The sequence below is a fragment of the Glycine max genome, chromosome 20 (assembly GCF_000004515.6).
Source record: "Glycine max cultivar Williams 82 chromosome 20, Glycine_max_v4.0, whole genome shotgun sequence".
In the NCBI taxonomy this organism is placed as follows: Eukaryota; Viridiplantae; Streptophyta; class Magnoliopsida; order Fabales; family Fabaceae; genus Glycine; species Glycine max.
In genome coordinates this window covers 9,050,689-9,064,914 of record NC_038256.2, presented here as the reverse complement: position 1 = coordinate 9,064,914, position 14,226 = coordinate 9,050,689, and the positions used below count along the sequence as shown (strand labels likewise).

Here is a 14,226-nt window from a genome sequence, read left to right as displayed (position 1 = left end):
AATAAAATTTGAAGTCATGATTTGGCATATTTGATTAAAGGCTGCCGTCCCTTGTGATAGACGTGTGGGGTACTAATACCTTCCCCGCACGTAAACAACTCCTGAACCTTTGTTCTTAAAATTTGTAGACCCACTTTTGGTTTTTCTAACATTTTCCTCAAATAAACGTTGGTGGCGACTCCACACGTTTTTTCTTCCTTGGAAGACACACCCGTGAGTCTCACATCACCCTCCCGCCGAAGGGTTGGTTGCGACAGTTGGCGACTCCACTGGGGATTGTTTTTAGAGTGTTAGGCCCTTTAATTTGTGTGCTTTCTTTATCATGACTCATTCTTTTGTTTGTTTCCCTTTCTTTCTCTTATGTTCTTGTATGCATATATCTCCTTTGGTGATTTTGTATTTTGTGTAGTTGTTCATTTAATATATGCATTGATAAATATTTGTTCATTTGATGCACGCACGACACCTACACTTTTTGCACACACTGTGAGTTGTTAAGGGCCCTATACCTGGGTCCATGGGAACATAGGAAGTGGAAGTGAATCTGTGGTCATGCTAAGTCTCCGACTTGCTTGATGACAGTGAAACCTCATCTAGAGTTTTTCTCTTTGATGATATGTTGTTGCTGCTAGTCCCTACCACCCCAATGTTTGATATCAAAGGGGATGATATCTCTAGAAACCTTTGAAAGCTAGATGCAACCACCTTGGGAATTATCACTAAATAGCGAGCTTTTTTAGTTCCCCCCATTAGGTTCCTGAAATAGGGGCACGGAGCAAACATGCTATGTGTTGTTTCCTTGATATTGCCATGCATATCTTTGTACAGTCCTGTTTGTGTGCGTCTTTCTTGTGTTGTTATGTCATTTCAACATTATTTGATGGTGTTACCATGCTTGTTCATCTATTATGTTTCTTTTCATGCTTGTTCGTCTAGTATGTTTCTGTTTTATGCTACCAACCACGTGCTCTCATGCATGTATATTTGTATTGCATCGTCACTCATGTATTGCATTTGCCTCGTCATTTTGTCACGGGAAGTTGGAAGGTCCGCATCACCTTCTTAAATGCATGCATGTGGCACCATGGTAATGACTGTAAATGAACCATGATGCTCAATGCCTTATGGGTAAGAAGAGGTGATCTTTCGGGCTCTTGTGTCTGTAAAATGCATTTGTGTCATGCATAACATAAGCATTCATCATATTTCCTCCATGATAGGGTGTCGAAGTATTGATCAAACTGAATTTTTCATTATAGCAAAACATGGGATCAAATCAAACACCCTTATTTAAGAAAAGGTTCTATCATGTCAAAATTAAGAGCCTAGAGGTTGCCAGTTTGCAAGAATTGGGGCAATTGATGGATCAACTCCAACGTCAAGCTTTTTGCAAGACCTATGGAAAGATATGGGATATAGCTATGATAGAAGTCTCTGTTGAAGCCATTGCATCCCTCACTCAGTATTACGATCAGCCGCTAAGGTGCTTCACATTTGGGGACTTTCAGTTAATACCGACCGTAGAAGAGTTTGAAGAGATCTTGGGGAGCCCGCTAGGAGGAAGAAAGCCATATCTTTTTTCTATGTTCTACCCCTCCATGGTGAGATTAGCCAAGGTAGTCAAAATTTCAATGCAAGAATTGGACCAAGTAAAACAAAATAGAAACGGGGTGGTCGGGATACCGAGGAAGCACTTGGAGGAGAAAGTGAAGGCTTTGGCAGATCAAGGTGAATGGGTTCGTTCATTGATGTCTTGGAGCTATTGGTATTTGGAGTCGTCCTTTTTCCAAATGTGGATGGGCTAGTTGATTTAGCAGCGATCGACGCCTTCCTTGCTTATCACCATAGCAAAGAAAGTCCGGTCGTTGCTGTTTTGGCCGATGCCTATGACACATTTGACCGAAAATGCAAGAAGAGCGGCACAAGGATTGTCTGTTGCACACCCATTCTTTATGTATGGCCGGTCTCGCACCTCTTTCGTCCTGAAAATAGACCCGTCTGTCCCCTGCAAGGTCACCGCATATGCGCCGAGAAAGGGAAGGCAAATTGGGAGCAGCTCTTGGCTAGTATGGTAGGGGCATCTGTTAATTGGTTCCCCCGATGGAAAGAAGGAAGAGTTGGGGTTTTGTCCTCATGTGAAGGGTTCTCAAATGTACCCTTGATGGGAACGAAGGGTTGTATCAATTATAACCCCGTCCTTGCCATAAGACAACTTGGCTACCCCATGAGAGGAGCACCATCGGAAGAAAGTACCATGCCTTTCATCACATGGGGTTTCAGTGACCCTAATGCAAGGATATTTCAAGGAGTCCGCAAAGCATGGAGCGCAGTGCAAAGAAAAGATAAGGAGCTTAGGGGAAGCAGCAATGGGATCATCGGTGGCTATCACAAGTGGCTGAAAGCTCAGACGCAAGAGTTAGTTTGGCTCCCGAAGCTAAAGGCATCAAGTGAGGAAGAGGCTGAAACCCCTAAGGAGAGTGAGGAGGTGCAAGCCTTGAAAGCGAAACTTGAAAAGGCGTAAACAGTCAAGGAAAAGTTCAAGATGACAGCTATCAAGGTCTGGAAAGAATGTGGCGAACTGAGAGATGTCAATGTGGCCACCGCCGAAGCATTGGAACGGGAAACAAAGAGGGCCTGAAAGGAAGAATGGGGCCAAACCAAGTTCCGAGGGGCGTTGTGGGGCAGCAACAGCGAGCTTAAGCTTCGAAGGGCCGAGAGAGACCAGTCAAGAGTCGAAGGCATGATATTGGAAGACAAGTTGAAGGCTTACCAAAGGTCAAAGAGGAGTTTGTCCGAACAATTGAGCAAGACGAAAGAGAATATGTGGGCCATCATTGACCAATACAAAGAGCAGCTAAGTCTAGCTGTAACCCATGAACAAAGGCTAGAGGAGAAGTATGCGAAGGTATCGATCTTGTAAGCAGAAAGGGAAGCAAGAGAGAGAGTGATCAATTCATTACACAGAGAAGCAATGATGTGGATGGATAGGTTTGCTTTCACCTTGAATGGGAGTCAAGAGCTTCCAAGACTACTAGCCAAAGCCAAGGCGATGGCAGACGTATACTCGGCCCCCGAGGAAGTTCATGGCCTCCTCGATTATTGTCAGCACATGATCGATTTGATGGCCCACATAATTAGGAACCACTAAGGCGTTTGTATTGTCGTTTTAATTTTGACGAGATGAACATTTTTGTTCCTTAATAAAATGAGTTTGGTTCAATCCTATGTCTTTGCTCAAAATTTTGTGCGAGTCCAATACTTCGACAACTTATCTTTAGCATGCATTCATGTTTAGTTCTTTGTCGCATTACTCATTACATTCTATACTTTTAGCACTAAACACCATAACTAAACATGCTTTAAGGCACCTCTATCGAACTCGTTCCAAAACTAGAGTCATGGGTGAAATAGAAGAGGTGCAGGAACAAATGAAGGCTGATATGGAGGCCTAGAAGGATCAAATGGCTTCCATGATGGAAGCCATGTTAAGCATGAAGAGAATGATGGAAAGCAATGCGGCTGCAGTTGCCGCTGCTGAGGCAGATCCTACCCATCTCTCTACCACAAACCAAGCGAACCAACCCATCCCGGACACGGTGGGACAAGAAGGAGAGGTGTTGGGTAGCACTGGCGGACCACACATGGGGCATAATAGGAATGAAGGCCGATATAGAGGCCTTGAAGGATCAAATGGCTTCCATGATGGAAGCCATGTTAAGCATGAAGAGAATGATGGACCACACACGGGGAACCCATTCCAAAACTAGAGTCATGGGTGAAATAGAAGAGGTGTAAGAACAAATGAAGGCCGATATGGAGGCCTTGAAGGATCAAATGGATTTCATGATGGAAGCCATGTTAAGCATGAAGAGAATGATGGAAAGCAATGCGGCTGCAGTTGCTGCCACCAGGGCCGCCGCTAAGGCAGATCCTACCCATCCGTCTGCCACAAACTAAGCGAACCAACCCATCCCGGACATGGTGGGACAAGGAGGAGAGGTGTTGGGCAACATCGGTGGACCACACATGGGGCATAATAGGAATGCTTACCCCTATGTCTTACCCCCCAATTATATGCCGCCCACCATGCACATGCCCAACGAGAACGCTAATCATGTCGTTCCCGTTACATTTGAGGGTCAGCAACCTTGGGAGCATGCTCAATGTGACTTTGACCCATATCCCACATTCACCGCCGAGGGATTGGCATTTAATGCTATGCCTCAACCCAATACCACGGAAGCTCCTCAACCCCACCCTCTGCAACAACTGTGTTTCTTAGTAGGTGGGCCGCCTCCGGCAGTGGAAGGGATAGAGAAACTTGATCTCATCGAGGAGAGATTAAGGGCTGTCGAAGGGTTTGGTGATTACCTTTTCGCTAACATGGCAGAATTGTGTTTGGTACCTGATGTTGTCATCCCCCCAAAGTTCAAGGTACCAAATTTTGATAAATAAAAGGGGACCACTTGCCCCAATAATCACCTGAAGATGTACTGCCAAAAAATGGGGTCATACTCCAGGGATGAGAAACTATTAATGCATTTTTTCCAAGAAAGTTTGGCCGGGGCGGTAGTCATCTTGTATACCAATTTGGAGGCTTCTCATATCTGCTCGTGGAAGGACTTGATTACTGCTTTCATTAGGCAGTACCAATACAATACAATACATACATGGCTCCTAACAGAACTCAGCTGCAAAATATTAGCAAGAGGGAGCATGAGTCCTTTAAGGAGTACGCCCAACGGTGGAGGAACTTGGAAGCACAAGTGGCACCCCCCGTGGTAGAGAGAGATGATCACTATGATAGTGGACACGTTACCAGTGTTCTACTGCAAAAAGTTGGTGGGATACATGCCCAGTAGCTTCGTAGATTTAGTATTTGCGGGCAAAAGGATCGAAGTAGGCATGAAAAGAGGGAAGTTCGATTATCTCGCCTCTGCCGGCACGAGCAATAGGAGATTCGGGGCAAGTAGGGCAATAAAGAAGGAAGGAGAAGCCCACGCCGTGGCTTCAGCTCCTACTTGGCCGAAGCCCCAACAAACCCCTCACAACACTTACCAATATGCCCAACATCAACCAAGCTTTTCAGCCCGCGTCGGAAACCCCTCCAGTCTAGTGCCCGTTTAGCAAAGGGCACCCGCTCAATCACAAAGGGCCCCCACTCAAAACTCGACTCCTACACAACCTTGCCCCACTGGCAGCTCCAATTCGAGCACAAGCGCTAATCCGGGAGGGAATTTTCCGGTAAAGAAACTTGCAAAATTCACTCCCATCCCGATGTCGTACGCAGACTTGCTACCATCTTTGATCACCAACCAAATGGCGGTGGTGATCCCCAGGAAGATTTTCCAGTCTCCTTTCCCTTGATGGTACAACCCCAACACAACCTACGCTTATCATGGGGGTGTCCTGGGGCACTCAATAGAACAATGTGTGGCCTTCAAACATAAGGTCCAAAGTTTGATCAACGCAGGTTTGCTGATGTTCCAAGAGGATGGTCCAAACATAAATACAAACCCTCTTGCCAGTCATGGGGGACTAGCGGTTAATGCAGTGGAGGAGTGCGGACCTCAGAGGCCTAAGCAAATGAAAGTTATGGTAACCTCTAGGAGGTTTATATTGAAGGCGCTGCGCGAGGCGGGCATCATTTGCTTTGACGGGGGCGAGGGGGATACCTACTTGATACACCGGGGGTAGCGCAAGATGTAGAGGCATGCCCTGTGGTAGAGGATTTGCTGCAAGGGATAATGGATCAAGGCCAGTTTGAAGTTGGTGGCGCAAGCAAGGGGGAGCAACATGTGTGCATGCAATCAGCTGATAAAAGCCCGAGTAAGCCCAAACCATTGGTGATCCACTTCACCAGAGATGTTGCCACCCAAAAGCCCCGAGGCTTCCAGCTTATCCTAGGTAAGAAGCCTGTCCCTTTCCCTTACAAGAGTGACAAGGTGGTCCTATGGAGGTACACCCCTCAAAAGCCCGACGAAAGGAAGGACGAGTCTGTCGAAGATGACCTATCCTCTGCCAGAGTTACTAACATCTCTGGCTTGAGTGGTATGACCCATAGTGGGTGAATCTTCGTGGCACCCTACCCATTGGTGCGGTCCAAGGACACAAAGGGAAAGACGAAGGTGGGCACGAAAGAAAGCAATAAGGCAAGCCCAATTCTGCATGAGGAGATCCCGGTTGAGAGATTTGCTAAAGGAGAGGAAGACTTCGGCAGAAAGAAAATATTTGCTGAAGAAGCAAATGAGGTCCTTCGAATCATCTAGCAAAGTGAGTTCAAGGTAATTGAACAGCTCAATAAAACCCTAGCTAGGGTCTCCTTGTTGGAACTACTCATGAACTCCAAGCCTCATCGGGCACTTTTGGTCAAAATCTTGAATGAAGCCCATGTAGCCCAAGACATCTCTGTGGAGGGCTTCAGAGGCATCATCAACAATATCACTACCAACAATTACCTCACATTCACCGATGAGGAGATACTCATCGAAGGCCGGGGACATAATAGGGCCTTACATGTATTCGTCAAGTGTTTGGACCACATCGTGGCCAAGGTGCTTATCGACAATGACTCGTCGCTTAATTTCATGCCTAAGAGTACATTGGACAAACTACCTTTCAATGCATCACACCTGAGGTCGAGCTCCATAGTGGTGAGATCTTTTGATGGCAGCTGTCGGGACGTAAGGGGGGAGATTGATCTCCAAATTCAGATTGGACCTCACATCTGTCAGATCACTTTCCAAGTGATGGATATCAACCCGGCCTATAGCTGCCTTTTAGGCTGACCTTGGATTCACTCAGTTTGGATAGTACCTTCAACGCTCCACCAAAGGTTGAAATTTGTGGTGGAAGGGCAGTTAGTCATAGTCTCAGGGGAGGAAGACATTCTGGTAAGTTGTCCTTCTTCTATGCCATATGTAGAAGCCACAGAGGAGTCCTTGGAGATGGCTTTTCAAGCATTGGAGGTGGTGAGCAACGCTTATGTCGAGTCTCCCCCAGTGCAACCCCGCTCATCCGGTGCTGCATTGATGGTAGCCCGTGTAATGTTGGGACATAGGTACGAGCCCGAAATGGGTTTGGGTCGAAACGAAAATGGTGTGGAGAGCTTGGTGAAGTTCAAGGAGAATCGCGGAAGGTTCGGGTTAGGATATAAGCCTACACACACCAACGTAAGGAGAAGTGCCCAAGAAAGAAGGGGTGGAAGCATGGGCTACCAGCAAGGACCGCAAGTGAAAGGGACTCCCTTATGTCACATCAACGAGAGCTTTGTCTGCTCGGGCTGGATGTGTGAATGACGGGTTGCCATGATCCATGATGAAGTCTTTCAAGAGCAATCAAACTGGGTGCGGCCATACCCTCCTGAGTTTGAGTTGGGAAACTGGAAAATTAACGAACAACCCAAAATTTTCGTGGCAAACATAATGTAATTTGTTAGTCTTAACCCTATAGATGGGCCTAGGCTTTAGGGTTTTCATTTGTTCTTGCACTTTCATCCATTCTCATTCGTCTACATGTTTATTTTTGTTGCGATTAAATGGTACAAATCCAACAATGAGTCTTGTGAAGGTACTAATACCGATGACCCATACATCAATTTTGAGCAGCTAGTAAACCAAGCTAAGGATGAAGAAGATGAAGAGTGGGGGCTTCCCCTAGAGCTAAAAAGAATGGTCGAATAGGAAGACCGAGAAATGAAGCCACACCAAGAAGAGACGGAAATTGTAAACTTGGGTGTTGGCGAGGAAAAGAAAGAGGTAAAGGTTGGCACGTGCATGACCACACCTATTCGAGATGAATTGGTGGCTCTGTTATGAGACTACCAAGACATCTTCGCTTGGTGGTACCAAGATATGCCCGGCTTGAACCTCGACATTGTGCAGCATAGGTTGCCTTTGAATCTCGGTTGTTCCCTGGTGAAACAAAAACTAAGAAGGATGAAGCCTGAGATGTCCTTAAAGATAAAAGAAGAGGTGAAAAAGCAGTTTGACGCTGGCTTTTTGGCTGTGGCTCGATACCCTGAATGGGTTGCCAACATTGTGCCAGTCCCTAAGAAGGATGGGAAAAAGCAAATATGCATGGACTATCGGGTTTGGACTGCATGAACAACATGGCCGAGTATGAGGCGTACGCCCTCGGGATCCAAGCGACAATCAACTTCAAAGTCAAATTACTCAAAGTATATGGAGACTCAGCCTTGGTAATCCATCAATTGAGAGGAGAATGGGAGACTAGGGATCATAAATTGATACCCTACCAGGCTTACATCATGAAGCTGACAGAGGTCTTCGATGACATATCCTTCCACCACATTCCTAGAGAGGAGAATCAAATGGCCGATGCACTTGCCACTCTAGCATCCATGTTTCAACTAACCCCGCATGGGGACTTGCTATACATCAAATTCAGATGTCGCGGCAAGTCGCGCATTGCTGCTTGATAGAAGAATAGCAACATGGTAAGCCCTAGTACTTCGATATCAAGCGATACATTGAAGACAAGGAGTGATGCAATCCTACCCTCCAAGGGCATTGGATAAAAGACTCCAAGAAGATTGGGCCAGAGATGCAAGAGAAGGCCCTAAGGTTCTCATGAGCCTTAGGGTAGATTTTAGGCCCATGGGCTAAGTATGAGCCCACTTATCTTTGTACATATTAGATTAGGATTTCATTATTTTTGGGTCTTGTATTTAGGGCTCCATAATGTAGGTAGGGTACCCTAGAAATGTAGGATTTTTCAGCCCTTGTATTTTAGGGAACCTAGACTAGTTTTTGTATTAGGGGTAGTTTTGTAATTTCATATGCATTAAGTGAATATTTGATGTGTGTGTTGAGAAATAAATTTAATTGAATTGGGAGAAGCCCAATCCAATTAAATTTTAGAGGGGGAGGTGAGCATTTGCTTGCTACACCCTATTGCCACATCATATAGTCACAATTTATGCATGTCCTTCATGCTTTACATGCCTCATGACACCTAAGCACACTTAGTGGAGAATCTTTGACTTGATATTGGATTAGTGGGCTGAACCATAGCTAAAATTCACTAATCATAATTAGTGAAATTTTAGCTCCAAAGTTTGGCTCCATAAATTCAATTTCAAATTCAAATGAAATTTGAATAGAAATTCAAATTTCCCTCCAATTTTGTGTGACACTTAGGCTATAAATAAAGGTCATGTGTGTGAATTTTTCAAATTTGATCATTTGAGAATTAAACTTCAAAGTTCAGACTTCTTTAGAGGCACTAAATTTCATGCTCTTCTCTTCCTCTCCCTTCATTCATCTTCTTCTACCTTCAAGCTCTTATCCATGGCTTCCTATGGTGGTGAGCTTCTTCTAGACTCATCTTATACTTGAAGTGGCGTCTCCAATCATCCTTCTCCTTCTCCATTCGGCTGCTATCAAACTTTAAGAAGCAAAGACTCCATTGATGAAGAAGATCCAAGGCCTACAAGCTCCACATGGAGCTACATCATGTGGTATCAAGAGCATCTTCATCTAGGTGTTGTTCTTTTGCTTTCTCTATCTTTTTGTTCAGTGAATTCTCTCTAATTCCTTATTCTTCATCTTATTCTCCATGTATATCCTCCATTGTCTTGTGGTTTGGTGCTGTTTAGAGTAGATTAAAAAAAAAATAAACCGATTAAATCTTAGATCTACACTTGTTCTTGCATTTTTATGGTTCAAATTTTGTAGATCTACTCTTGAATCATGTTTTTGTGTTGATTTTAGGTTCTATCATTTTTCATTCATAATATTCTTGTGCTGAACCTTAGATCTAAATTTTCTTCCAAAATATTGATTAGAAAAAAAAACACAAAAATCTAAGTGTAAATCACTTAATCCATGTTGTCTTAGAGTCATGTTTAGTCATAGTAATTGTCACATTATGTTCTAAGTTTGTGTTGAATTTTTATTTTGTTGATTGAATTCTAGATACATTTGTTCATGTATTCTTGTTATTCTTAGCCTATCTTTTGAATTTTGAGTCTAATTCATGCATCTTATTTAGTTCATAACATGTTCTAAATCAATTCCTAGAAGTAGTCTTGTTGTTGAACTCTTTTTTTGTTTTTTTTTGTTTTCTAAGTTTCCTACATGATGCCTATGATGAAGTTGAGTCGTGGTGCTGAGTTGTGGCTGGATTTGTGTAAGTCTTAAGCTCTCTTTAATTGTGTTATTCAAGATAATTGAGCATAAGCAAACACAAATTGTAACTATCGAAGCCTTAAGCAACATAAACACTACTCTTGATTTCTAGGTTGAAATCGCTGGTGCTGGCAGCTTGAACATATGAACTTGTATAAATTACTGGGAATTGGTCACTATGTGTTTTGAGCTGAAATTTTTACTGAATTTTCTAGATATCGGGAGCAAAATTATGAAAAAAGAACCAAGAGATTTGGATTAAAGGAAAAAATAAGAAAAATCACACAAGTTGGCAGAAAAATCAGTGTCCAAGAAAGAAAAAAAAAGTGAAAGGGAAGTGTGCTTGTTGTTTTGGCTCCAAATTTGTTCTATAATTGGTGCCTATTTTATACCAATCCTAGTTTTGAAATTTCAATTGAAAATTAGTGTGAAAAAAGTTCCAAAACTAGAGGTTTCTTGAGTCTTTTTATATTAGTTTTTTTACTCTACTCTAGAGCCATTCTAAGTTTCTCTTTGGGTCCTAGATTGCTTTTATGTGCTTTTCATTGCTTTAATTGTTGAAAAATCCCTGAAAACTTGTCTTTTTAAAACTCTATTGGTTTAGCTTTCATTTCATTTTTTGGGTCTTTGGTTATTGCTTGTCTCTTTGTTTCCTTGTTTGTGAGTTGCCATATAGGGAATTGGAAAGGAGGATTGGTGCCATCCCTTGAAGAATTTGAGTCAAGAAGTAAGGGGAAAACCACCTTAAGAGCTATTGGACTAAGAAACACTCCAAAATGAGTGAATCACCAAAGAGAGAACAACCACCAAAATTGAGGACCTTGTTGTAATTTTGTAATTGACAATTTACTTACTTTCATTGCTTTCAAATTTTGTAACAAAAAGGCATTTCATTGGAAGTAAGTTGGGAGCCTCCAATAGGTTACCCTACTTCCATTTGTGTGTAATAATTTTAGGCAATTTTACCTTAGGATTGTGGGTGTTTTGTTGGGAACTTTAAATGTGGTCATCCAAACACTTTTAGGATTCGCCTAGTTTAATTTCTTGCTTACTTTCATAGTTTATTTTCTTTACTAGCCACACCTAGTTTATCTTGAGTTCTTTTGGAACCTTAGCTTTTACCTTTTTTACAAACCCCCAACAAGAAAGAACCACAACTTAGGAACCAACATGAGTCATCATTCATCTAATGTTAATGGCGAGGGTACTAGTCATAAGGACCCTCTATCTAGAATCTTAGATGAGTTGAGTTCCCTCAAGTTATGGAAAGAAAAACTAGAAAGAAAAGAAAAAGTAAAAGAGAGGGTAAAAATAAATCAAGATGAGAGGGAACAAATAAGGGAAGAAGAAAGAAGAAAAATAATGAAAGAAATGGAAAGAGAAAAACATACCTCCTATAGTAGTCATGACTCTTGCAAGAGTTTAAGTGAAGAACTTAGCGACTATTATAGAGGGCGCCATAGTTCACATACTAAACATCACTCCCAAAGAAGAGAAAAGGATAGAAGGCCTCAAGAGGTTAACATTAGCCTCCCATATTTCCATGGAAAAGATAATGTTGAGGCTTACTTAGATTGGGAAATGAAGGTTGAAGAACTCTTTGCTTGCCATCATATTAGCGAAGAGAGAAAAGTTCCATTGGCTACCCTTAGCTTTCAAGGGTATGCCCTCTATTGGTGGACTTCCCTTGCTAGGGAATGAAGGATTCATAGGGATCCTCCAGTAGTGTATTGGAATGATCTTAAGAGTGGCCTTAGGAAGAGGCACATCCCTCCTACTATGAAAGGGAGCTTATGGACAAGCTCCAAAGGCTTAGACAAGGGAGTATGAGTGTTGAAGAATATAGACAACAAATGGAACTACTCCTTTTAAGAGCTGGACTTAGGGAGGAGGAAAGAACAAGCATAGCTAGGTTCCTTAGTGGGCTTAATATGGAAGTGAGGGATAAGGTTGAACTCCTTCCATATAGGGACCTAGATGAGCTAGTCCAACTTTATATAAGAGTGGAGCAACAATTTAAAAGAAAGCTTTCTTCAAAATCTTATGGCTTTCACTCTTATCCAAGGAAGGACCAAGCCCAAGGAATTTTGGGGGCTGCACCTTCAAAACCCAAGGAAGATAAAGGTAAGACCATAGATAAATTCACCCCTAAGACTAGTTCCCAAGAAAGGACTAGCAACATTAAATGCTTTAAATGTATTTGGAGGGGTCACATTGCCTTTCAATTCCCCACAAAGAAAACCATGATTATGAGGGGTCAAGACATTTATAGTAGTCAAGAGGAGACTACTTCTTCCCCTTCCTCTAGTGGAAGTGAAGATGAAGTAAGGGGTGAAGAGTCTAGTGAGGAAGTCTACCCCCATGAAGAAGGTGACCTCTTAATGGTTAGAAGGCTCCTTGGAGGTCAATCTTGTGATCTATCTCAATCCCAAAGAGAGAACATCTTTCATACAAGATGCAAAATTTTAGATAAAACTTGTTCTCTCATTGTGGATAGTGGATCTTGTTGCAATAGTTGTAGCACAAGATTAGTTTCCAAGTTGAACCTCACTATCATTCCTCGCCCAAAACCTTATAAACTTCAATGGCTCAATGAACAATGGGAAATGATAGTTAACCAACAAGTGAAGGTACCTTTCTCCATTGGGACATATAAGGATGAAGTTAATTGTGATATAGTTTCCATGGAGGCAAGGCATATTCTTTTAGGAAGGCCATGGCAATTTGATAGGAAGATCATTTACAATGGCCTAACTAATGAGATTACCCTCACCCATCTTGGCACTAAATTTGTGTTGCATCCTCAAACACCTTCACAGGTGGCCAAGGATCAACTAACTATGTAAGATAAGAGGGATGAGGAAGAAAAACTAGAAAACCAAAAGAAAAAGAAGGATAGTAAGGCCTTGTCTTCAAAGGCCAAGGGGAAGGAAAAAGAGGAAAAAGATTCCTCCAAGAAGATTGTTAAGAAGGAAAATCATTTTGCAACAAAATGTGATATCAAAAGAGCACTCCTTCTTAAACAATCTTTCTACCTTCTCCTATCAAGGGAAACATCCCTTAGCACCGCCATACCTCTTGAGCTTTAGGTTATTCCTCAAGTAAAGGAGTTGTTGGATGAGGGTTTGGTTTGTAAGAGCTTAAATCCTTGTGCTTTGTTGGTGCCCAAAATAAGTATTATGAGGCACCAAATCCCTATGATAGGTGGTATGATGAATGTGTTAAGTGGTGCAACCCTCTTTTGTAAAATCACTCATGCACCCAACATCTTCATGATTTGTGTACATAGGGACTCATTAGGTAGGTTTGTTCTTATTTTTTTGTTTCAATACAAACTTAGGTGCTCATATGGGACACCTTAGGTTTGTCATAATTTTTTGTAGGAATAATCAACATGAAAATAAAGAAAAAGGTATGTTTTATTCCATTACTTTCCTTAACTTTTTAAATAGTGATCAAGGGCTTCCCGTGGACCCTAAGAGAATAAAGGTCATTCATGAGTAAGAAGGAGTGCTCTTTTGATATCACAAACTTTTGCAAAAGGTTTGTCCCATATTTGGGGCTTCAATGACTTAACAAACTTTTGCTAAAGGTTTGTCCCATATTTTTCTTTACTTGTAGCACCACTCATTGAGTTGGTGAGGAATTATGTTCTCTCATGGGAAGATGGTCAAGAAATGGGTTTTCAGTCCTTACCCTACTCTAACATACCCAACATCACTAATACATACGTTTTTATTCTTTTTATAGGTGTTGAGGAAAGAATCCCTAAGTTTCAAGAACCTATGGATTTGAGGTCAAATCCTTTTCAAGGGGGATGGAATGATGCAATCCTACCCCCCAAGGGCATTGGATAGAAGACTCCAAGAAGATTGAGCCAGAGATACAAGAGAAGGCCCTAAGGTTCTCATGAGCCTTAGGGTAGATTTTGGGTCCATGGGCTAAGTATGAACCCACTTATCTTTGTACATATTAGATTAGGATTTCATTATTTTTGGGTCTTCTATTTAGGGCTCCATAATGTAGGTAGGGTATCCTAGAAATGTAGGATTTTTTAGCCCTTGTATTTTAGGGC

The 14,226-nt window shown here is 42.3% G+C and overlaps 1 protein-coding gene across 1 annotated transcript; it reads left to right on the top strand.

Annotated features, from left to right (window-relative positions):
* The first annotated feature begins 1,732 nt into the window (after positions 1 to 1,732).
* On the top strand, positions 1,733 to 2,521 carry LOC102667461 (uncharacterized). Its single transcript, XM_006606675.1, has one exon. It carries the CDS (start codon positions 1,733 to 1,735, stop codon positions 2,519 to 2,521), a length of 789 nt encoding a protein of 262 aa, XP_006606738.1.
* The last annotated feature ends 11,705 nt before the right edge of the window (positions 2,522 to 14,226 follow it).

What these genes read in the sequence shown, in the direction of transcription:
- LOC102667461 (XM_006606675.1), top strand. Translation starts at nt 1,733, where the DNA reads ATGGGTTCGTTCATTGATGTCTTGGAGCTATTGGTATTTGGAGTCGTC.